At 43.2% G+C, this 25,925-nt stretch overlaps 1 protein-coding gene across 1 annotated transcript in view; it reads right to left on the bottom strand.

Annotated features, from left to right (window-relative positions):
- The window catches only part of ARMC9 (armadillo repeat containing 9), a 121,756-nt gene that overhangs the window by 21,993 nt on the left and 73,838 nt on the right, over window positions 1-25,925 (bottom strand). The window contains exons 21-24 of the mRNA XM_074963397.1: window positions 25,199-25,257; window positions 6,479-6,583; window positions 5,937-6,052; window positions 1,162-1,286 (exon numbers count right to left, since the gene is read on the bottom strand). Of these exons, the coding sequence (XP_074819498.1) occupies window positions 1,162-1,286; window positions 5,937-6,052; window positions 6,479-6,583; window positions 25,199-25,257 (405 nt within the window). The remainder of the gene's footprint in view (window positions 1-1,161; window positions 1,287-5,936; window positions 6,053-6,478; window positions 6,584-25,198; window positions 25,258-25,925) is intronic.

Below are 25,925 nucleotides of genomic sequence, written 5' to 3'. Positions count from 1 at the left end.
CTTGAGCTGGAACTTCATCTGCTCCTATTGTACCCCTTGCCTTGGGTTAAGCCTATTATATCAGCTCCACACATTATGCAAGCAGATTCTTGTCTGTGAAACCTTGGTTACTCTTCTCAAAATCCCTTTCATTTCCTTTTGGAAATTTAAAAAAATATGCCATTTCTTTACTGATTCAAAGCATATTTTTTTAGCGAAGCAAAGACATCTTAGTCTTTGACTTTTTAAATAATTCTGCACTGCCAGCTGCAAGACACTTTAACTGAGATCCCAGCACATTTTGCTGTTAGTCCTTAATTTACACTGTTGAATTTACCCCTGCAAATAGGCTGGTACCCCACTACCTTGGTCAGTAAGATGCGTGCCTTCCCCTTCTCAAAGGCAGGCCCGGATGAGTTTGTGCTAGCTTCCATTCAAGTTGCAAGGAAAGAATCTCTAGTAGTGCCTTCCATGCTGTTGTTCTCTACCCCAGGGCCCTTGAAATGCTGCCCAGCTGAGGGCGGCTCTGGCAACTTGTTAGGGACCTAAGGGCCACAGATAATTTAAATAATATGGAACAGACATACAGGTGTACCCACAAGGGAGGAGATGAGGGGGATATGCTGCCCTCTCCCCTTCCAAACTTTTTTACTATCCTGTTTATGTCCCTCCCACTCTGCAGCTATAAACTTAATGGGTTCCCATCCTCAACCACATTTTATCATTTCAGAGTAGCTGTGAAGGTGACTGCAGCTGCCTTCCATTAGAGAGGAGACGACAGGTCCCAGCAACAATTCATTTAGGCCCAAGCAAAGAGCTTATTTGAGGACAATAATATTGCCTGCTGGAAACTGTAGACTCTGTGGACAGCAGTTCCATTTGATTCAAGATGGAGCATGGCTTTCTGGGACCTGTAGTCTGTAGAGCACAGCTTTATCCAGCTTAAGATGCCACAATGCATACTGCGTTTTTGGGCCCCTATCTCTTTGGGTTGCAGCTCTGCTTGGATCAAGATGGAGCACTGAATGCTGGAGGCTTGTAGTATGCCCCCGCATACCAAAGAATAAGTCAGCGGCAGACCATATTTTAGAACTCCACAGCCCAACCACAAGGCATCCCCTTCTCCAAACGTCCGACCCAGTTAAGGAACAATTAACAGCAGCATTCTCAGAATATCCTTACATGCAGAGGAAATGTAAAAGTCAGAAGTGCTGGACCTGCTACCGCTCCGAGTGGGAGGACGACAATTCTGCATAGACTGGAATTTGCCATCCCTGCCATGTGAAGAAATGGTATCATTTTCTGGCCTGGAGGAGAAATGAGAATGCAGGGTGATAAATACTTACAGCCTAAAAAAGCTGCATGAGAATTACCATACAATTTCCTGGAAAGGTACAGAAGAAACAGAAAAGTGTATTTTATGTTGCAAGCTAGTGCCAGGGGCACAACTTAGTAGCATTTTGACTATACGACTCTACCAGGTTCCCCACATTAAGCTTTTTCAGGAGCGTAAAATTTGTTTCTGAATATTATGGGGGTTCCACATGATGCAAGATCAAAACAAAACACAGTATTTTAACTTAACAGCTGTAGAACTAGTTCTCTTAACTTCTTGGATAGGGCTGGTTGTCAGGAGGGAAGACTTGCTGAAAGAGAGAAGAGAGGATAAGATTGCTTGGTAATTCAGATGGGGTGAGAGGAAGCAGTGAGGGTGTCTTACGTGGACAAAGCAGGGGGCTGGGAGGAAAGTTACCCTGAGCTGAGTTTCGTTGAATATTCATGGCAAGATCAGGCTAAGAAACATCTAGTTAGAAAAGGGCCTTTCCAAGGAGGTGGTTAATAATTAGACCACTAAATCAGTTTCTAAGGGAACAGACAGAGGAATATTAAACAGTTTGTCCCTCCTGAGTGATCTCATAAAGTAGGAGGTCTTTAAAAAGAGCTCTCCAGTATTTCCTGGCTAGAGCATCCCCTTACAGTGTAGACTGAGGGCTTGCCTACGTGGGGACAATCAGGAAAATTAATCCAAATTAACTAAACACGTAAAATTAAGGACGATTGGTTAAACTGTATTAAGTCCCTATATGTACATTCTCTTTCAGAATTAAAGTGGTCTTAATTTGGTTTAGTTTAATTCACTTCCAAAGGCCACTTTAATTCTGAATGGGAGGGTCCATATAAACGTTCAATGCAGTTTAACTAATCTACTTTTAATTCACACCTTTAGTTAATTGGAGGTAATTTTCCGGAGTGCCCCCCGCTCCCAGCCAAGCTGTAAACTGAATGAAGGCCACGCTAATTCTGAATAAGAGTGTCCATGTTTAATGCCATTTAATCCACTTTAAATTTATACTTTTAGTTAATTTTAATTAATTGTCCTGAGTTTTCCCATGTAGAAAAGCATCAAGGGGTAAAACTTGTCATATTCCACAGCAGTTTGATACAATGCAGTCACTAGTTTACTTAAGTGATTTATAATCAAATAAATATAGCTCAAGCCTTTCTCTTCATGTCTGGACTGCTAGGATGTGATCTGGGAGCAAAGCAATATAACTGAAGGGCATCCTATTAGTTCTTATCCGCTAGTAATCAATTTCATTTGCTAAAATAAGTTAGCTGGGTATAAACTCCATTAGATCTTGCCCTTTTCTTCTGTAAATCCACTTTTCTGGTTATTGCCTTTCTACTCTAGTTGTTTTCTTGCACAGGGAAGTTAGCTATAGAGGGTTTCACTGTAAAATGCAAACCTCTCATGCATGCTATTAACGCCTGCTTTCCTATTTAACTTGGTTGGCACTTAATAGTGTTCACACTGGTTTTACCATCTGACTAAAATAGTGAAATTTAAAGTTCACAGTTTTTAAACCAGCAAAAACCTACAGAAATTATTTGCAGTTTTGCAACATGGGACAAAGAAACAATCTGCAGAGGCTGCTTTGCATCCTCATTATTCCAGTGCAGGAATAGGTCCCGCAACTATTGTAGCTGCCTGTACTCAGTGGGTTTCTGAGCAATCAGTCATTTAGTTACATTGTGAGACAGGAGCAGGCTGCAAGGCACAATTCACATTGTGACACAGTCAGCCCACGGCGTGGAATCAATATCAGGTAGAGAAGCCTGGGAAGCCTTGATGAAATCTTTAGAAAGGAATCAGTTCTGGGGTATTACTTTTGTAACGGACATGAGTTATTTAACCTCATCTAGGGAACAGCTGTGGCCTCGAGAGGAGTGCAGTGGAATGGAGTCAGGAGACCTCAGATCTATTCCCAGCTCTGCCACTGATTTGTTGCATGGCCTTGGGGCAAGTCATTTCACTTTTACATGTTTCATCTTTCCCATCTATAAAATGGGATAGTGAGGGTCAGCCACCTTTGTGGCATTTGAGAGCTACAGTTGAAAAGCACTAAATAAGCATTACATTACAATGACTGTAGACTCCACAGAATGAATCCAGGTTTTCTAGCTTCCTGCGGGTAGCAGAAATTACAGGGGAAGGGGAAACCTTGAAGGCATTTGATGGTGTTGGCCAGTAGCAAAGTGGGTTTGGTCTGATGTTCAGCAACATGTTCGATAGATTCCATCATTTGGGTCTGTAGCTCTTTTGGGGAAGTGCAAGGAAACCAAGAATAAAAAGATCTGTGTGTTACTGATAGCAGCCCCACATTATTACTTGGTCACTCCTCTCCAGCCATATGTAGATGGTTTGCTAAGATTTGGGATTTTATGGATATGGAAAAATGGACCATGCTGAAGAAAGATTCTTTTACCATATGCTTTAAAATCTGTACCCCACTTATGCTGTGAAGAGGAACTAGATTCTATAATAACACCTCAGCCATTTTCTTCATAAATTTACCAATAATAGTATATAGGCAAAAATAGGACCTTGTAGGCCAAATTCTTCCCTGGGACACCACATACATTTCCCATGTCAGAACTGGGGTCTGCTTGTTTTATATACCATGCTCAATTTTTACATCCTGAAATGGGGAAAGTGTTATGCACTCAACTAGAAACTGATTTTGTCAAGGCTCTTGTTAGTGTCTTTGTAGATATACAATACATGTACAATAAATGTTGTCCTCTACCATTTTCCCCTACTTTCTGCTTTCATATTTTACCTTTGTAACTGCATTTTGTGACAGTTTGTATAAAAGAAACTATACAAAAGTCATATTAAAGTCAAGTATCACATGGATACTACAAAAATAATTTGTATTAAATGAGGCTTTAGCGCATACCAAAGTGATTTTGACTTTTGGGCTTGGTGCAGTACAGATATTGCAAATAGTCTTGTTGCTTATTGAAAAGGCAATTTTCTCACTGGATACTATGCAGTAAACCATTCTCTGTATACAGAAACTCAGTGTAAACTTGTCAATCTACTGATATTACCCCCCAAACTTTGTGAGTGTAAAGGCAGCTTTAAAAGAAATGGTCACAACTTGTCTGAAAATGCTACCTATTTTTACAAGTAACACCTAAGATCACTGTAAATGAAATATTTTCTCTGTAATTTCTCTGTTTGTTTACTTTGTACATTTGGCAGCTCTTTGTGTTTAATCAGTTCCACTGTTTGCCAATTCAGTCAGTTTCCATATTTGTGTGGGTCTTCCACATGTAATGGGAAAGAAAAGCATTTTAAGAAAGATGCGCAAGTAAAACAAAAAAAAAGGACTGGAGAACTTAAAGGCAGATATAGAACCTGAAACTGAAGGTAACTCATTTTTTAAGAATGCCCAGATTTCAACCTGACATTTTTCTTTTTAATTTTTGAATAAAATAAAATAAGTAAAAAGATATTTAACTATGTTGTTGATCTAGTGGCTTTTGAGGTACCATATTCCATCCTAATAGGAATGGTTGGTAGTCTCTCAGTTTGAAAAGTGCACACAGAAATGGATACAAGAAATCTTCAAGACAGACTTCTCCTCAACCCTGTACCATGGTTACTTGGATTTGATACAATCCAAGACTGCATGCACCTGAAAGAAGAAAAATTGGTTAAACTTGTTCCTTGTTGTGTGATAGGACAGTGTCAAATCCTCTACCTCCCCCATAATGGAGATGAAGAGGAGAAATCCCATCTCAAAAATGAACTAGGTAAGACTTATTTTGTTTAACAACAGAAAGCTTGATAAATACTATGTCTTTAGGGTTCCGGAAGTCTCTTATTTCCAATTGCAAAACAATATCTTACCACTGACTTCAGCTACACGTAGAGGTGCAACCAGAAGTCACAGATCTCCCTTTCACAAGATCCCTTTTAGTTATCATTTTAAGTAACTAGCGCATTTATCACATTTGTAATCTTTGTCTGTCTCAATTTCTGCTTTCACGTGAGGGTAGCAATTGTCCCTAGAGGAGATTACATTTTCTGGTTTATGAAGTGGAAGATCCACTGGTATGTCAACTGCTGCATGGACCTCACCCACAGAAATAAAATTTTTATTAAAGCTAATGTTAAAAAAATTATATAATACATAGGTTGAGAAAAGAGTGTCTGTACATCTGCGTATAGTGCTTAGATTATTCACAGATACAAAGTTTGTTTTTAAAGTCATACGATACATAGAGTACATAACTAGCAATAACCCATATTTAGGTGAATAGATTTAACAACACAGTTTATATATTAGAATCTGAATATTCGGGGTGGAGAATATGGACACACAGGATTTAGTGCAAGCTTAAGCCAAATGACTCTGTAAACTTTCATTCCATTATCCCAAGTACATGACTTTGGTCAATGGACCCATCTTTGACTGCAGTTTTCCCTCCCTTTCTTTTTCAAACATCCATTATTTTAGGTAAAAAACCTGTAAAGAATGACAATGGCAATGTACTTTCCAATATGGAGGTTTTATTTTTTGTATATTCAAGTTACATTATTTTGGAGTAAAATTCAAAGTTAAGAACAAAAAATCCAACTTTCTGCCTCATTTGCCCAGACTTACGTTGGGTATGCAGCTCTGTGATAGCTTGGGGTGACTGGTCTCTGGAGAGGCTCATCTATGCTCTGATGGACACCAGGAAACAGCTTCTTCTTCACTTTTGGTGTATGGGTCATTATCTAATACACAGAAGGAGAAAGAGGAGGAAAGAGAGGGGAAACTGAAGTCATTGGAACAGAGATATGAAGACTATCTGAGCATCAACCTAGATTTGTATCCTAATGTTACTGAACAGGATTTGCCATGCTTTACCGCATGTCTACACTACAGCTCTTTCTGTTCCGAGCCGGCTCAGTAAGGATGCAAGTTTGCCTTTCCCAAGCCCATCTTATTTCTGCTGGATAGAAGTTCCTCAACAGATAGTAAGGGATTGGGGCTGAGTAGGCAGGTAAAGAGCTGAGTCTCAGCCAGCCTTATATGTAGCACACAGAAAAAGGCAGCTGTTATAATTAAACCTCTGGGTATTATATGTTGATTGAAATGTTGAAATTAAATACCTAGCCAAACAAATTCAGTATTTTAGAATCCCAATGAGTGGTACTTACTCCCAAATACTCTGTTGTCAGCAGCTTCTCTCCTGATAGCTCTCCCAGCTGAGGTTGTAACACCTCATCTTTGTCCAGATCAGCCTCCATTGTATGACGGTCCTCCTGTTACAATAACAGGTTTCAGAGTAACAGCCTTGTTAGTCTGTATTCAAAAAGAAAAGGAGTACTTGTGGCACCTTAGAGACTAACCAATTTATTTGAGCATAAGCTTTCGTGAGCTACAGCTCACTTCATCGGATGCATACTGTGGAAAGTGTAGAAGATCTTTTTATACACACAAAGCATGAAAAAATACCTCCCCCCACCCCACTTTCCTGCTTATCTAAAGTGATCACTCTCCTTACAATGTGTATGATAATCAAGTTGGGCCATTTCCAGCACAAATCCAGGGTTTAACAAGAACGTCTGAGGGGAGGGGGGGGGGTAGGAAAAAACAAGGGGAAATAGGTTACCTTGCATAATGACTTAGCCACTTCAAGTCTCTATTCAAGCCTAAGTTAATTGTATCCAATTTGCAAATGAATTCCAATTCAACAGTCTCTCGCTGGAGTCTGGTTCTGAAGTTTTTTTGTTGTAATATCGCCGCTTTCATGTCCGTCATCGCGTGACCAAAGAGATTGAAGTGTTCTCCGACTGGTTTATGAATGTTATAATTCTTGACATCTGATCTGTGTCCATTTATTCTTTTACGTAGAGACTGTCCAGTTTGACCAATGTACATGGCAGAGGGGCATTGCTGGCACATGATGGCATATATCACATTGGTGGATGTGCAGGTGAACAAGCCTCTGATAGTGTGGCTGATGTGATTAGGCCCTGTGATGGTGTCCCCTGAATAGATATGTGGGCACAGTTGGCAACGGGCTTTGTTGCAAGGATAGGTTCCTGGGTTAGTGGTTCTGTTGTGCGGTATGTGGTTGCTGGTGAGTATTTGCTTCAGGTTGGGGGGCTGTCTGTATGCAAGGACTGGCCTGTCTCCCAAGATTTGTGAGAGTGTTGGGTCATCCTTCAGGATAGGTTGTAGATCCTTAATAATGCGTTGGAGGGGTTTTAGTTGGGGGCTGAAGGTGATACATTATTAAGGATCTACAACACTCTCATAAACCTTGGAAGACAGGCCAGTCCTTGCCTACAGACAGCCCCCCAACCTGAAGCAAATACTCACCAGCAACCACATACCACACAACAGAACCACTAACCCAGGAACCTATCCTTGCAACAAAGCCCGTTGCCAACTGTGCCCACATATCTATTCAGGGGACACCATCACAGGGCCTAATAACATCAGCCACACTATCAGAGGCTCGTTCACCTGCACATCCACCAATGTGATATATGCCATCATGTGCCAGCAATGCCCCTCTGCCATGTACATTGGTCAAACTGGACAGTCTCTACGTAAAAGAATAAATGGACACAGATCAGATGTCAAGAATTATAACATTCATAAACCAGTCGGAGAACACTTCAATCTCTCTGGTCACGCGATGACAGACATGAAAGTTGTGATATTACAACAAAAAAAAACTTCAAAACCAGACTCCAGCGAGAGATTGTTGAATTGGAATTCATTTGCAAATTGGATACAATTAACTTAGGCTTGAATAGAGACTGGGAGTGGCTAAGTCATTATGCAAGGTAACCTATTTCCCCTTGTTTTTTCCTACCCCCCCTCCCCTCAGACGTTCTTGTTAAACCCTGGATTTGTGCTGGAAATGGCCCACCTTGATTATCATACACATTGTAAGGAGAGTGATCACTTTAGATAAGCTATTACCAACAGGAGAGTGGGTTTCGGGGGAGGGGGGAGGGGAAGAAAACCTGGATTTGTGCTGGAAATGGCCCAACTTGATTATCATACACATTGTAAGGAGAGTGATCACTTTACATAAGCTATTACCAGCAGGAGAGTGGGGTGGGGGGAGGTATTTTTTCATGCTTTGTGTGTATAAAAAGATCTTCTACACTTTCCACAGTATGCATCCGATGAAGTGAGCTGTAGCTCACGAAAGCTTATGCTCAAATAAATTGGTTAGTCTCTAAGGTGCCACAAGTACTCCTTTTCCTGTTACAATAATATACCTCGATTATTTGAACACAGACCCTTGGGCAGCTTTCAGTTCCAGTCTAAGCATTTAATTTTCATTCCAGCAGTCACTTGTGCAATACACATTTAAAATATAAATGACTGTTGCTACTAGGGCTGCACATGTGAACTAATGTGTGTGTGAATTTTTATATGTGTCTGTGCGCATGTGTGTACATACACCCTTGTCCAAGCATTTGATTCAATCAGAAATAAATACAAATAATTCCTCCCAGCAGCTGCATAACCTTAGCAAGGCTGGAGGAAAAAAATTATAGCCCTGATGGGCTGGTCGCCTTGAAATCTCAAATCCCCAAGTATTCTATGCAGGCTCAATAATAAATAACATGGTGTTAATATTCATTACTTTCTAACGAGAATAGTTCCACTCCATCCTCCAAAGAACATGACAGATGAGCACCACACCAGAACTAAAGGAAAGGCAGTTTTGCTTTTTAAAAAGGTTGCAACAATAAAACATTGTACGGAAAAGTAAATTAATCATTCTAGGAGAGGTTACTTACTTTCTATACTAACTGCAGTTCTTCAAGGATGTGTCCCCCTATTGGTGCTCCACATTAGATGTGCATGTGCCCCATGTGTCTTTGATCAAAGATTTTTGGTAGCAGTGCCTATTCAGCCTGCGCGCACACACCAGACCTCCTTCTGTCCCATACTGAGGATATATAGAGCTGTACAGGCAAAACACCCTCAGTTCCTTCTCTATTGCTAAGACCCGTGAGACGAGACTCAGAAACAGAAAGGAAGGAGGACATCTAGTGGAACACCCATGGGGGACACATCTCAAAGAACTACAGTTACTGTACAAGGTAGGTAACCTCTCCTTCTTTGAGTAGTGTCTCTATGGGTGCTCCACTTCAGATGGCTCCTGACCAGTATTCCTGGAAGGAGAACAGAGCTTCAGAGTTGTATCTAAGACTGAAGATAGGACTGCCATGCCAACAGCAGCATCTGACTTGGAAGTGTGCATCAGGGCACAGTGTTTGGAAAACATATGAACTGTTGCCCAAGTTGAAGATTTGCAAATTTCTGCAACTGGTACACTTTTCTGCAGTGCCATGGATATGCATTGGGATCTTGTAAAATGGGCTATTATTCTAGAAAGGGGCTGATCATTAGCAACCTCATAACAAGAAAGAATACTTGTTTGTCTGTAGGCAGTACAGTAGCTGGAGTCTGCCAGATGGTCTTGGCAGGTTCAATTAGAGCAAGTGCCACTGATTCACCGGCAAGAGCACTTGACCAGAAGTTGTCACGTGCAGAATGTCTAAAAGCTTATGCTGCAACTCTTGAACCGCCTCCAAGGGGATCTGGAGAGTGTTAGCAATCTGTTTCATAAGTTCTTGAAACTGTTTAAAATCATCAGCATAAGAAGGTGGGGAAGGCATTACAGCCTCATCTGGTGAAGATGAGGACATACTGGTTTGTGGTGTCACTTCCTTGCCTCTTGCTCCTTGAAAGCAGGCTGAGGTCTCTGTATACTAAACCCCAAACCTTGTTTAGTATTGTTTAATGTTGGGCAATGACAGGGTCATGTTAATACCTTTGAGGCTTTGGGTCCATATCTTCCATCTAAATTAATACAACAGATATCCTTGCCCAGAAATCTGGGAATCTGAGGAGATGTCTTCAGCATATTCCAAGGGAGGAGCAGACTGAAGGCGGAAACAATGTTTATCTGCCTCATCCTGAAGGTCCCGGAAGACTAGGGGGTACTGAGGAAGGGGAAGGTCTCCGTGACCTAGAAGATCGCAGTACTGACAGTCCTTTGGTATCCATTAAGAAAGGAGACTGTGGCTTATATGAGACAGACAAATCTGTAGAGAATCTAAATTCCTGCCGTACCAGGTGATTGTGTGCCGAAACTGAATGAGGTTCTGCAACAGTCAGCAGCGGTACCAAGGATGCTGTTTGCTTCACCGACATTTATCTAGCAGACAGAGATGGTACAGAGGATGGTGCTAGCTTTGGAGGAACCAATTAATAGTCTGAGACACCTGCTTATGTACTGGCCATAGCACAGAGAGCTCTGTAAACAGTACCAGCTTCCTTGACGCAAAGTGTTTACTTACTCTCTGTGATGCAATCTGCTTAGACTGTACTGGAGATGGGTTTGGTACCAAGGCATGCTTGGTACTGTGATTCTTGAAAGAGCCCGAAGTCTTTGACTAAGACTCCAGGTATTGGAGAAGCCTGGAGCCTCAGCAGTACCCTTTCTGGAACACGGGGTCTCTGAAACAGTCTATTTCTACAGTGACTGAGGTCGATGGGGTACTGTGGTCACTCAGCGTCTGATGTACAAGGCAGGCATCTGGGCCTGAATCCAAGGCTGGTCACAAGGAGGGCTCCATCATGAGAAGCCTAAGTTTAACCTCCTTATTTTTCCTAGATCTACTCCTGAAGGCCGAGCAGATCTTGCACTTACACAGTATGTGCGTGTCTCCAAGACACACTGGCAATGGACATTGCTGACTGGCATAGATTAACGGCAGGCGAAGCAGTGCTTGAATTCCAGGGATCCCAGAACACCACGCAGACGACAATCCCTGAGGGAGAACCCCTCGGATGGGGGTGGGAGAGGAAGGGATGTCTAACGGAAACAAACTCTTAGCCCTGGTCTACACTAGGACTTTAGGTCGAATTTAGCAGCATTAAATCGATGTAAACCTGCACCTGTCCACACAATGAAGCCCTTTATTTCGACTTAAAGGGCTCTTCAAATCGATTTCCTTACTCCACCCCTGACAAGTGGATTAGCGCTTAAATCGGCCTTGCCAGGTCGAATTTGGGGTACTGTGGACACAATTTGACGGTATTGGCCTCCGGGAGCTATCCCAGAGTGCTCCATTTTGACCGCTCTGGACAGCACTCTCAACTCAGATGCACTGGCCAGGTAGACAGGAAAAGAACCGCAAACTTTTGAATCTCATTTCCTGTTTGGCCAGCGTGGCAAACTGCAGGTGACCATGCAGAGCTCATCAGCAGAGGTGACCATGATGGAGTCCCAGAATCGCAAAAGAGCTCCAGCATGGACCGAACGGGAGGTACGGGATCTGATCGCTGTATGGGGAGAGGAATCCGTGCTATCAGAACTCCGTTCCAGTTTTCAAAATGCCAAAACCTTTGTCAAAATCTCCCAGGGCATGAAGGACAGAGGCCATAACAGGGACCCGAAGCAGTGCCGCGTGAAACTGAAGGAGCTGAGGCAAGCCTACCAGAAAACCAGAGAGGTGAACGGCCGCTCTGGGTCAGAGCCCCAAACATGCCGCTTCTATGATGAGCTGCATGCCATTTTAGGGGGTTCAGCCACCACTACCCCAGCCGTGTTGTTTGACTCCTTCAATGGAGATGGAGGCAATACGGAAGCAGGTTTTGGGGACGAAGAAGATGATGATGATGAGGAGGTTGTAGATAGCTCACAGCAAGCAAGTGGAGAAACCGGTTTTCCCGACAGCCAGGAACTGTTTCTCACCCTGGACCTGGAGCCAGTACCCCCCGAACCCACCCAAGGCTGCCTCCTGGACCCAGCAGGCGGAGAAGGGACCTCCGGTGAGCATACCTTTTCAAATACTATACACGGTTTAAAAGCAAGCATGTGAAAGGATTAATTTGCCCTGGCATTCGCAGCTCTCCTGGATATACTCCCAAAGCCTTTGCAAAAGGTTTCTGGGGAGGGCAGACTTATTGCGTCCTCCATGGTAGGACACTTTACCACTCCAGGCCAGTAACACGTACTCGGGAATCAATGTACAACAAAGCATTGCAGTGTATGTTTGCTGGCGTTCAAACAACATCCGTTCTTTATCTCTCTGTGTTATCCTCAGGAGAGTGAGATATAATCCATGGTCACCTGGTTGAAATAGGGTGCTTTTCTTCAGGGGACACTCAGAGGAGCCCATTCCTGCTGGGCTGTTTGCCTGCGGCTGAATAGAAATGTTCCCCGCTGTTAGCCACAGGGAGGGGGAAGGGTTGAGGGGGTAGCCACGCGGTGGGGGGAGGCAAAATGCGACCTTGTAACAAAAGCACATGTGCTATGTATGTAATGTTAACAGCAAGGTTTACCCTGAAAGAGTGTAGCCAGTGTTTTATAAAATGTGTCTTTTTAAATACCGCTGTCCCTTTTTTTTCCTCCACCAGCTGCATGAGTTTCAATGATCACAGGATCTTCTCCTTCCCAGAGGCTAGTGAAGATTAGAAAGAAAAAAAAAACGCACTCAAGATGAAATGTTCTCCGAGCTCATGCTGTCCTCCCACACTAACAGAGCACAGACGAATGCGTGGAGGCAAATAATGTCAGAGTGCAGGAAAGCACAAAATGACCGGGAGGAGAGGTGGCGGGCTGAAGAGAGTAAGTGGCGGGCTGAAGAGAGGGCTGAAGCTGAAAGGTGGCGGCAGCGTGATGAGAGGAGGCAGGATTCAATGCTGAGGCTGCTGGAGGATCAAACCAGTATGCTCCAGTGTATGGCTGAGCTGCAGCAAAGGCAGCTGGAGCACAGACTGCCACTACAGCCCCTGTGTAACCAACCGCCCTCCTCCCCAAGTTCCATAGCCTCCACACCCAGACGCCCAAGAACGCGGTGGGGGGGCCACCGGCCAACCAGCCACTCCGCCACAGAGGATTGCCCAAAAAAAAGAAGGCTGTCATTCAATAAATTTTAAAGTTGTAAACTTTTAAAGTGCTGTGTGGCATTTTCCTTCCCTCCTCCACCACCCCTCCTGGGCTACCTTGGTAGTCGTCCCCCTATTTGTGTGATGAATGAATAAAGAATGCATGAATGTGAAGCAACAATGACTTTATTGCCTCTGCAAGCGGTGATCGAAGGGAGGAGGAGAGGGTGGTTAGCTTACAGGGAAGTAGAGTGAACCAAGGGGCGGGGGGTTTCATCAAGGAGAAACAAACAGAACTTTCACACCGTAGCCTGGCCAGTCATGAAACTGGTTTTCAAAGCCTCTCTGATGCGTACCGCGCCCTCCTGTGCTCTTCTAACCGCCCTGGTGTCTGGCTGCGCATAACCAGCAGCCAGGCGATTTGCCTCAACCTCCCACCCCGCCATAAACGTCTCCCCCTTACTCTCACAGATATTGTGGAGCACACAGCAAGCAGTAATAACAGTGGGAATATTGGTTTCGCTGAGGTCTAAGCGAGTCAGTAAACTGCGCCAGCGTGCCTTTAAATGTCCAAATGCACATTCTACCACCATTCTGCACTTGCTCAGCCTGTAGTTGAACAGCTCCTGACTACTGTCCAGGCTGCCTGTGTTCGGCTTCATGAGCCATGGCATTAAGGGGTAGGCTGGGTCCCCAAGGATACATATAGGCATTTCAACATCACCAACAGTTATTTTCTGGTCTGGGAATAAAGTCCCTTCTTGCAGCTTTTGAAACAGACCAGAGTTCCTGAAGATGCGAGCGTCATGTACCTTTCCCGGCCATCCCACGTTGATGTTGGTGAAACGTCCCTTGTGATCCACCAGAGCTTGCAGCACTATTGAAAAGTACCCCTTGCGGTTTATGTACTCGCCGGCTTAGTGCTCCGGTGCCAAGATAGGGATATGGGTTCCGTCTATGGCCCCACCACAGTTAGGGAATCCCATTGCAGCAAAGCCATCCACTATGACCTGCACATTTCCCAGGGTCACTACCCTTGATATCAGCAGATCTTTGATTGCGTGGGCTACTTGCATCACAGCAGCCCCAACAGTAGATTTGCCCACTCCAAATTGATTCCCAACTGACCGGTAGCTGTCTGGCGTTGCAAGCTTCCACAGGGCTATCGCCACTCGCTTCTCAACTGTGAGGGCTGCTCTCATCTTGGTATTCATGCGCTTCAGGGCAGGGGAAAGCAAGTCACAAAGTTCCATGAAAGTGCCCTTACGCATGCGAAAGTTTCGCAGCCACTGGGAATCGTCCCAGACCTGCAACACTATGCGGTCTCACCAGTCTGTGCTTGTTTCCCGAGCCCAGAATCGGCGTTCCACAGCATGAACCTGCCCCATTAGCACCATGATGCATGCATTGGCAGGGCCCATGCTTTCAGAGAAATCTGTGTCCATGTCCTGATCACTCACGTGACCGCGCTGACGTCGCCTCCTCGCCCGGTATCGCTTTGCCAGGTTCTGGTGCTGCATATACTGCTGGATAATGCGTGTGGTGTTTAATGTGCTCCTAATTGCCAAAGTGAGCTGAGCGGCCTCCATGCTTGCCTTGGTATGGCGTCCGCACAGAAAAAAGGCGCGGAACGATTGTCTGCCGTTGCTCTGACGGAGGGAGGGGCGACTGACAACACGGCTTACAGGGTTGGCTTCAGGGAGCTAAAATCAACAAAGGGGGTGGCTTTACATCAAGGAGTATTTCATGCAGGACTTCACGGAGGGTTCCAATAAGAAATGGTGCACCTAAGTTATTGTTCTTATTGGAACAAGGAGGTTAGTCTGGCCTCTGATTGATACATGGCTAGATTTACCTCGCTGCACCTTCTCTGTGAGTGACTGCAGTGTGACCTAGAGGAATGAGTCCCCTAGACAGGGGAGGAGGCAAATGAGTACAAAACAAATCTGGTCTATTTCTTGTTTTGATCCACTCCATCTATCTTTTACATCTTTGGCTGGCAGCAGATGGTGCAGAAGGACTGCATGCCATCCACATCTCATGGCTGCTCGGCAGAAGATGGTACAGTACGACTGCTAGCCATCCTCATCTCTTGCCTGCCTGGCAGAAGATGGTACAGTACGACTGCTAGCAATCCGTACTGCCTGCCTGCTCACCATTAGACAGTTCAATAGGACTGACTGCAGGACTAAAGAGAATGACCTGGTCAAGTCACTAAAAATTTAGTCCCTGCGCCCATGTCTGCCCAGGCGCTCCCAGCCGACGTGGCCAGGAGCACCTCGGACATGACGAGGACGGCTATCAGTCATACTGCACCGTCTGCTGCCAGAAGGCAATGGGTTGCTGCTACTGTGTAGCAATGCCGTACCGCATCTGCCAGCACCCAGGAGACATACGGTGACGGTTACCTGAGCGGGCTCCATGCTTGCGGTGGTATGGCGTCCGCACAGGTAACTCAGGAAAAAAGGCGCGAAACGATTGTCTGCCCTTGCCTTCACGGAGGGAGGGAGGGAGGGAACGGGGGCCTGACAATATGTACCCAGAACCACCCGCGACAATGTTTTAGCCCAATCAGAGTGCTCCATTGTGACTGCTCTGGACAGCACTCTCAACTCAGATGCACGATTGTTTGCCATTGCTCTGATGCAGGGAGGGGCGACTGACAACACGGCTTACAGGGTTGGCTTCAGGGAGCTAAAATCAAGACAGGGGGTGGCTTTACATCAAGGAGTAGTTCAGGCAGGACTTCACGGAGGGTTCCAATAAAGAAATGGTGCACCTAAGTTATTGTTCTTATTGGAACAAGGAGGTTAGTCTGGCCTCTGATTGATACATGGCTAGATTTACCTTGCTGCACCTTCTCTGTGAGTGACTGCAGTGTGACCTAGAGGAATGAGTCCCCTAGACAGGGGAGAAGGCAAATGAGTACAAAACAAATCTGGTCTATTTCTTGTTTTGATCCACTCCATCTATCTTTTACATCTTTGGCTGGCAGCAGACGGTGCAGAAGGACATATTGCCTGCCTGCTCACCATAAGACGGTTCAATAGGACTGACTGCCGGACTAAAGAGAATGACCTGGTCAAGTCACTAAAAATTTAGTCCCTGCACCCATGTCTGCCCAGGCGCTCCTGATCGACCTCACACAGGCAACCAGGAGTACCTCGGACATGACGAGGACGGCTACCAGTCGTATTGTACCGTCTGCTGCCACAAGGCAATGGGTTGCTGCTACTGTGTAGCAATGCCGTGCCGCGTCTGCCAGCACCCAGGAGACATACGGTGATGGTTACCGGAGCGGGCTCCATGCTTGCCATGGTATGGCGTCCGCACAGGTAACTCAGGAAAAAAGGCGCGAAACGATTGTCTGCCCTTGCTTTCACGGAGGGAGGGAGGGAGGGAAGGGGGGCCTGACGATATGTACCCAGAACCACCCGCGACAATGTTTCAGCCCCATCAGGCATTGGGATCTCAACCCAGAATTCCAATGGGCAGCGGAGACTGCGGGAACTGTGGGATAGCTACCCACAGTGCAACGCTCCGGAAGTCGACTCTAGCCTCGGTACTGTGGAAGCACTCCGCCGAGTTAATGCACTTAGAGCATTTTCTGTGGGGACACACACACTCGAATATATAAAACCGATTTCTAAAAAACCGACTTCTATAAATTCAACCTAATTTCATAGTGTAGACATATTAGTTAACTAGAAGAACTACAAAACTATAAACCCAAAAGGCGCAAACTGAAGTAGACTTAGAACCCAAATGAGCTAAAAGCTAAAGGTTAAGCTTGAAGCGGGAACCTATAAACTCCATCTCAGGCCACAGGGCAGTTGAGAAGGAACTGAGGGCAGTTCACCTGTACAGATCCATATCTCCTCAGTACAGAGCACAAGAAGGTCTGGAGCACATGTGTGGAACAAACAGACCCTGCTACCAAAAACCTCCAATCAGAGGCACATGTGCTTCTGAAGTGGAGTGCCCACAGGGACACTACTTGAAGAAGAACTAGCTACTGTTATGAAACATAAAAAGCCTGATCCAAAACCCATTAAAGTCAATGGTGACTATCTATTGACTACAGTGGGCTTTGGATCATTCCCAAAGAGCGTAAAAGGAGAAAAAGGACAGGACAAGCACCTTTACATGAGCATGACATAAAGTGAGGGAGTAGGCTTCAGTCAAGCTGGGAAATAACTGTCATGGGATGGTCCCAACAAGAGCACCCTCCTGGGTAGGCTGTGGCACAGCAGACATGTCTGCCTCAGTTTTCCCTTTCAGGGGCCCCAGAAATAGTCCGAATGGTCTTCCTGAGTATAAAATATAACCCTTGGGGAATTTATTTTAGAAGTCCAATGCACATAAGCCATAACAAAATAAGTCCCAATACCAAGCCCCGCAATCACAGTCCAGACAGTACATCAAGTAGAACCCCGGCGTCCCTCATCACACCCCGGCTCTCCAGCCTTCTTCCTTCTCTGGCCCTCTGGCTTCAGCTCTCCAGCTCCAAGAGCCAGGAGGCACCTCCTGCTGCTGCTGTCAGCCTTCAGCCCTCTCCAGCCTTCTTTTCCATGGTTCTCTGCCTCAGGAAGGACAGCTGGCTACCCCCCTCCCCTGACTTCCTAGCCCTCAGTTCTTTTCAGCCTCCCAGCATCAGCTTTGACTCTTGAAAGTCAGCAGGCTAGCCTCTCCACTGACTACCTGGTAATTCCTCCCTCTTTCCAGGGAAGGACTGCAGACTTAACTCACCAGGTTGTTCTCTCACTGGGTCTCTCTCCTCTCCGATTCTCCCTGGTCCCTTATAGCCTCCAACAGATACTACCATCCCCCTTAAAAGGCCAAATGGGAACAACTGCTCTGGCACAGGGGAGCTGGACCTACTTCATTTAATGGGTCAGCCACCTTATGACACTTTGCTACAAAAATCATCCAAATGTCAGATGCTTATGCAATCTCAAAACAGGTTCAGAAAGAGTATGTTTTATAAGTGTGCGTATGGGAGAGATTTCATGTGGCACATGTTGGCTACAGATACTGCCACCACCCTCAGTAGGCTTTGACTTAATGGAGCTTCGCAGATTCACAACAGCTAAGGATCTGACCCTATATTTTTCTGCTTGCACCTTTATCTATTTAGCACTTATTTAATATTTTAAACAAAACCATAATCTTTGCTCTGATATGGCTATTTTGTTTCTTACTAGCCCTGCTACCCTGGGCATCAGGAGCATGTGAACATGCTTATGTTACAGGCGTTAGGTCATAGACATATTGCTTATATGCCACAAAAATATTCTATGGTTTAAAGGAAAAGCCTTGGAATGAATTATTGTTTCATGCAGGGAATTAAGAAAGCACCTGTTAACTTAATCATCTGGGATGAATTCCAGTTTGCAATCACTAAATAGGAAGTGGGTTTAGTCTTTACTCATTTTACTTTCTTAATTATATTTCCCCAAAATAATTCCAAAAAAGACCAACACAGTCATTTTTCTCAACAAATTGGAGACATTATTCTTCCTACCCCTTTCTGAAATGGTTGCATGGCATTGCTAGTATAGAATGGCTGCTGTATTATAAGAACTACATATCAGTGGCAGGCGTGAAAAGCTCAAAAGGCTTACCTCTCTCACTAACAACAGTTTTACTTCTAAAAAGCTTTAAAGCTCTTCACAGATTGGCTCTCTTCATCGTGTTATCTATCTTAACTAGATATCTAAGGTCCCCCAGTTGAGGCTTCTATTTCATTCTGCACACAAAGTTCTAGGCTCTGTTGGCAAGTGGGCATAAGAACATAAGAACGGCCATACTGGATCAGACCAAAGGTCCATCTAGCCTAGTATCCTGCCTTCCAATAGTGGCCAATGCCAGGTGCCCCAGAGGGAATGAACAGAACAGGTAATCATCAAGTGATCCGTCCCCTGTCGCCCATTCCCAGCTTCGGGCGAACAGAGGTTAGGGACACCATCCCTGTCCACCCTGGCTAATAACTATTGATGGACCTATCCTCCATGAACTTATCTAGATCTTTTTTGAACCTTGTTGTAGTCTTGACCTTCACAACATCCTCTGGCAAGGAGTTCCACAGGTTGACTGTGTGTTGTGTGAAAAAATACTCCCTTTTAGTCTCCATTCTAATATTCAGAATCTCACAACTGCCTGAATATTGCTTAATGTACGAGGTATGTGGATCCAAACATATCCACATTCTAGTCCCTTGTACGGAGTACATCCCTTACCCAAACATCATTCCACTACAACCACAAGACAATGATGCCCTGTTCTACCACCACAAAACAGCTGCAGCAGACCACAGCAGTGAAGGTGTTAATGGCTTGAAGTCTAAGGCTTGGTCTACACTGGAAATTTAGGTTGGTTTAACTACGTGAGTCCGGGATGTGAAAAATCCACACCCTTGAGCAGCGTACCTAAGTCCCCATGTAGACAGTGCTAGGTAAACTCTCCCATCTACATAGGTAGCATCTACACTGAAATGTATCAGCTGTGCCACTGTAGCACAATCCCGAAGATTAAGCTCTTTTCTTTTGATGTTGCTTCTAGCTGAGCTGTATTTTCACACTGAAGGGAACTGATTTTATTGCCAGGTGCCGAGTGACAGGTGGATCAGAAGGTATCCTATAAATGTCTGTTGTCCAGTTATCTAATAAATCTCAAATTTACAAATTAATTTAGAATTAGAGCTAGTATATCATGTATTTAGTTTTACACACTGCTTTTAAAGACTGTCCAAACCCAATTAAAACCACATTTAAAGATTAATTATTTAAAAATAAATACTTTATCATATCTGCTACTACAGGGCATAACAAATATACTTTTGTGCTGACATGAGTATGCTTTGCTGAAATAGGTGATTTACTCTGTTCTTAAAATAATAAGGGGCATATAATCTGTCTCTTAAGCAATAAATCCTGCAGTCTTTATTTCTGTGGGGAGTCATATTGACTTTAATGGGGGTCCTGATGGGAGGGTGCACTGCAGGAGCAGGCACTAAAGATATATTAAAGGCATAAACTTTTAAATAATGATTTGTGCCTGAATAAGGTAGGAAGTAACATGACACGGTATGCAGTTAAACTGAGTAAATTCACAGTTTGGGTGTGTTGTGAGACCACCTATTAGATTATCTTGTAAATCTGTACTAATTAAAGAGTGCTGTTGTTTTCAGTAAGTGTTCTTTCAAAACATGTACATAAAATGAACCAAATAATTGTATTGCAAGAAAGGCTCTGTGTAAAGATACTTTAAAGATGTGTAGACTTTTCGTATTTTTTTCTTGGAGAATTACAGACTTTTGGATTCCTAAAGCGTGCCAATATTCTTTGCTCTCAGCTGGTAGCCAGCTATTGAGTCTGGCAAGTCATAGTTCTAACTCCCAGATGGTGACGGACTTTCAGCTCCTGTTTCCGTGGGAAATGGCTGATGGAATTGTTGAAAAAAAGGTCTGAACGTTTTGAAATCAGCCACCATGTACCTTTTTTCACCCTTGCTTTGCGTCTGGTGAGCCGCTGTCTACTTCCACAGAGAAAAGTAAAAAGTAGGCCAGCACACAAGTAAGACTCCCACTTAACGAAAGGTGCTGGAGACAGCCAAAGCCACCTGCTCTGTTCTCCCAACAGGGACCACAGAATTCAGAAGCCCAGAAGACTCTAACATCTGTTGTACTTACAGTTTGAGGGGAAATGCAAATTAGACTCTTTTGCCTACTATTTTTATTTATTTATAATTTTTTTTAAAGTTCTCTTTTCTCAATAGGCAGATGATTTCAGGGAGGATGTACTGGCAAATGAATAATCGAGTTTATTACACTGGAGGCCTGCACAACTGGAAGCTTTTCCAACCATTGAAATGTCCACATTTCACAGTGTCTATATCATTTTATGACATGTAAGACTGTGATGGAATCCACACCTATGAACACAAACAATGGTGCAATTTACTGTAATTAGAACAAGTTTTATTGCAGTGAAAAAAAAATTTTTTTAAACCCATCTGTTTTTTTATAAGAAATGTAATTCCTAAGAGCTGGACAAAACCCAGCAGTTTGGTTAAAAGCTTGGAGTTCTGTTTGTTTATTTTAAAGAAACACGAGCACGTGACAGGGTTTAAGATGCTACAAGAGGCTAAAGCCTATTATTGTTATAGCTTCACAGACATGGGCTGTTAAAAAAGGCCTTTCAGAAAAGCTGCATGCAATATCTGGAAAGCTACTTTAAAAAAAAAAATGATCAGACACAAGGCTTTGAAACAGACACACAGCTCCAGCTTTTCTGAAAAGCCCAGATATTCCCCCATACTGCAGTAGCATCTACCAACTCTTAGCTGAGTAGTTTAGTCTTAAGTGGTCACTACCGTGAGATCTGCTAAAAGCCAACAAAAAATCAGATTAATTTAAAATTAAATACAGAAATAGCAAAATATAGAAAGCTAATGGTAATTGGGGGAAATCTTTGCATAAACATATTGCTATAATGGAAGGCGATAGGGATGTGCTGAGGAAAATGGGTGGTGAGCCAAAAAGCCACTTCCCTACAATGCTTTTTTTGGTGTTTGTTTTTTTTAAATAGCCACTAAGCTATGCACATTTGCAGCAAGATGGTCACTAGCATATTATAAAACAGGCAGTCTGTGTTAACAAACAGCCAATATGTATATACCCTGAAATGCATCGATTTTGTGACAGTTTGTAAAGTTACTTCAACTGGCACTGTTGATTTGAGTGTGTACTAATAGACTTTCTGTGTATAAAACTTTTCCTAACTCTCCCTTAAGTTGGTTTGCCAGACAGCTCTGTAAAATCAGATATAATCATGGAACTCCATCTCACCATGGAGAACAATTACATTCTGCATTCCATAAATACAAAGGTCTACATCTGTGAGGCAGTGAGTGAACAAATCATTGGTTATTTACAAAAACAATAACCTGCATGAAGTTAGCATATCATTTTGTTGCCATTTATTTTGGCATATATCTTTGATACCAATTTTGTAATCAAGGGACTGGAATAGGCCTCCATTTGATAACAGAATAAAATTACAGTTATCCAGTGGCAATGATCTAGCTAAGGGCCTGGCAGTATGTCAATAAGCCCCTGGAAATAAAGATTTATAACTTACCCTTAACAATTAGCATTGACTTGAAAGTTGGCTTGCCTGGAAGCAAGTTTTTAAAAAGTGGTCTTGGGAGTTTTTTCTTTTATAAAAAGGAAAAGCTTATGTAACACAAAAATATAGATCTTTATTTGTTTCAAAGATGGAACAGGACATGGAGAATTAACTCCCCTTTTACTCCTGAGAGCGGCCCCTGAAGAACAGAGTGCCCAACACTTATGAAGTTCAGGCCACACCGTTCTTGAAGTGGTCTCTGCATCACTATACATCACAACAGATCAAAGCCATGTCAAAGTATCCCTCAGAAACAAAAAATGCCAGAGACCAAAGGAAGATTTCACCATCTTGTGCTGTCACAGCGGACGCAAGGCAATCACTGTCACAGAACCTCACCTCTAGCAATAGCTGCTCCCCTAATAAGGGGTTTTATAAACAAGTGATGTAGGTAGCAGTGAGAGGTCATAAAGATGAGCTCCTGAAATAGGGTGACCAGATAGCAAGTGTGAAAAATCAAGACCGGGGGGGAGGGGAGGGGGAATAGGTGCCTATATAAGAAAAAGCCCCAAATATCAGGACTGTCCCTATAAAATCAGGACTTCTGGTCACCCTATCCTGAAATACCCTGAATGTGCCACATCCATTGCTTTGAGGGCAGATTACTGGACATTCATGTACTTAAAGATAACTGGAAATTAAGTAGTTATAATAATTTCATCCTATAATGAATCAGTTCTTTGCACCACCTAGGGGCTAGAGAGCTGAGAATTAACATTCTTCCAAGTGTAGATTCAAATATGGGGAAGGTCAAAGGTGGAATCAGTTTGCTGGGTTCAATCTAGTTCCCAGTGGACATATGTTCATCACCATCTCATTAATCCATGGTATGGACATTGGCTACCAGAAACCCAATCGCTTCAGAACTACCCAACCACAGAAAACACTGCTACGCAAAGGCCAGATGCTGTGAGGTGCTGAAGTCAATGGGCTCTGAGGGTGCCCAGTAGCTCACAAGATTGGGACCTTTGCAATGTTTTTCTAACTTCACAATGAATCAAATATGGGGTAGGGACCATCTTTTTGTTCTGTTTCTGTACAGTGCCAAGCACAGTGAGGTCAATGACTAGGTTTCATAGGCAATATGGTAATACAAATAAATAATAATATTATTCATTATTATTATTAAAAATAAATTACTTTGAAATGTACATTCAGCTGTTACCCTGTAGTAAAGAGACTATAAAAGGGAGTTTGGTTTGTAGCAAATAAGTTCTCTGCAGGAATACCCACCTGTTCACTGGTGTCTGTTTTCTCCTTTAAATTCCATATGATTTAATTATATTGCACTCTACATTTCTTAACACAAAAAATTTGCAAAAAAGTTGGTAATTTTTTCTCATTTAAAAATAAAAGAACAGCTCTGCTAAAGGGCTATAGCGATACAATTAAGCACAACTGCTGTAGTAGAGAACAAAAGGAGTGCCTTGAAGTTAGCCCAGTATCTGCATGACTTGAGGGATAACAAAACATCTGTCCCTGGACCTGGTGAATACAGGACTAAGTGGCATGCTGAACTTTGAATTTCCTACTTTTTGCTGGTTTGGGTCATATACTTAGGTGTTGTCCATAGCTATTCTCCAGGAATTTTCACAGTACAAAGTGAATTTGTAAAATAAGACTAAGCACGATTGCTAGCTAGCAATACCAAGGGCCATTTTAGAACATATATATACACACACACACACACACACACACTTGTCTATTGCACTATATAGTATAAGCCTATAAAATATCTTCTAGCTGTCCCTTTAAATTGCTCATGCATGCAGCACTTTTTATGTAATAAGGGTGCTCTATGGAGGAACTCCCCTCTGGCTGCCTACAGTATATTTCCAGGAAATCTCCTACTGTTGCACTTGCACAGATGTTGAAATGGCAGGAGTGCTAAGAGCAAAGGCATTTTTACCACCACACCATTCTATTCTGCTGGTTTGTTTAGGTAACAAAATGGTTAAAAGGCCTATGTGCTGTCTACATTAAGGCTCCCCCTTTTGCTGTGTAGGAGGTTTCCTGAAAAACACTAGCATAGAAAAAGCTTAAATTAGCAGAGATTGAAATGCACACCTGACTAGTTCTTATCTGCCCAAATTGCAGGCTGCCTGCACATTCTGTCCACTATTCTGATTCAACTTTTTAAGGGGACTGATTTTCCAAATCAAGAACCACATTTGTACTGAATGCATCCGATGAAGTGAGCTGTAGCTCACGAAAGCTTATGCTCAAATAAATTGGTTAGTCTCTAAGGTGCCACAAATACTCCTTTTCTTTTTGCGAATAGAGACTAACACAGCTGTTACTCTAAAATTTGTACTTACTGGTTTGCTAATTTTACATTAACAGAGTTAATTAAAAAGATTTTAAAATTTCGAAGTAAGAAAAGAAGTTACACCTTAAACAGCTGATGATGCCTCAAAGAATAAACTGGTAAACATTCAGTTTACACACTTCTGCTGGTGTTTTTGGTCATTTGCTTCCTTTGTTTCTAATTATAAGGACATCTGCATGAAAACAGGATCTCTGCTGATATAACAGCTCCTCTGCTTTCCTTACTTTAAATTGTAATCCTTTGTTATGTCATCATAGTTTATTGTTGTGATGATTATGATGCCATAAGAAAAGGATTAGGACTTCAAATGAGGAATAAGCAGCAGGAGCAGAGGTCCTCTTTTTATGCAAATATCCTTGGTAATGAAATTTAAAACATACCCCACAGAAGAACAGACATACAAAATCCCCCACAATCAGCACAACTGTTCCTGAATAGAATGTTAATCAGTTTCCCAGGAGATGTCAGCAGGCCTTTACACTTACTTCATCATCTTCATCCTCCTCTTCATCATCAGACTCAACACTATCATCCAATGGCTCTTCTAGAAAGAAACAAAAGAAAAAATACCAGCGTACGTGACCAAAAGTGAATTAGTCTGTGTCCATCCCATCAGAAACTCTAGCTATTATCCTCCGTCCTGAAAAATTTAGCTTGACAATATTTATTATGCTAGTTCTTTCTACAGCAGCTCTTGGATTTTGTGCTAGTATTCTGAGAACAGCAACATTTTTAGAATCACCAAAAATCATCTCTTAGATTCCCCAAAGAAGGCAGAAGCAGAAATACTTAGGAATAGTTAGTTACTCATGATTATACCCAGCTAGTTAAATCCTCATATTTACAGTATGATGAGGGGATAGCAGGCACACAAAGAATTAAACAAATAGTTTTTGAATGATATAATTTAAAGATGCCCCCACAAGTAAATTACAAAATGAATGTTATTATCGGAGAGGCATATTTCACGAGAGCAAACATACACCACGGTAATGAAAACAATCTAAACTCACAGGCTCCTCATGCAGATCTTCACACTCAGAAATGTTGCCCAACAGTCACATATCCCCTTTCAGAATGCCATTTTCACAAACAGAGCAGCAAAATATTTTTCTATATCTACAACACCTTAGCCCAGCAGTTCTCAAACTGTGGGTTGGGACCTCAAAGTGGGTCATGACCCCGTTTTAATGGGGTCACCAAGGCTGGCGT

Source organism: Natator depressus, chromosome 9 (genome assembly GCF_965152275.1).
Source record: "Natator depressus isolate rNatDep1 chromosome 9, rNatDep2.hap1, whole genome shotgun sequence".
Classification (NCBI taxonomy): Eukaryota; Metazoa; Chordata; order Testudines; family Cheloniidae; genus Natator; species Natator depressus.
This window is presented reverse-complemented; position numbering and strand designations above follow the sequence as displayed.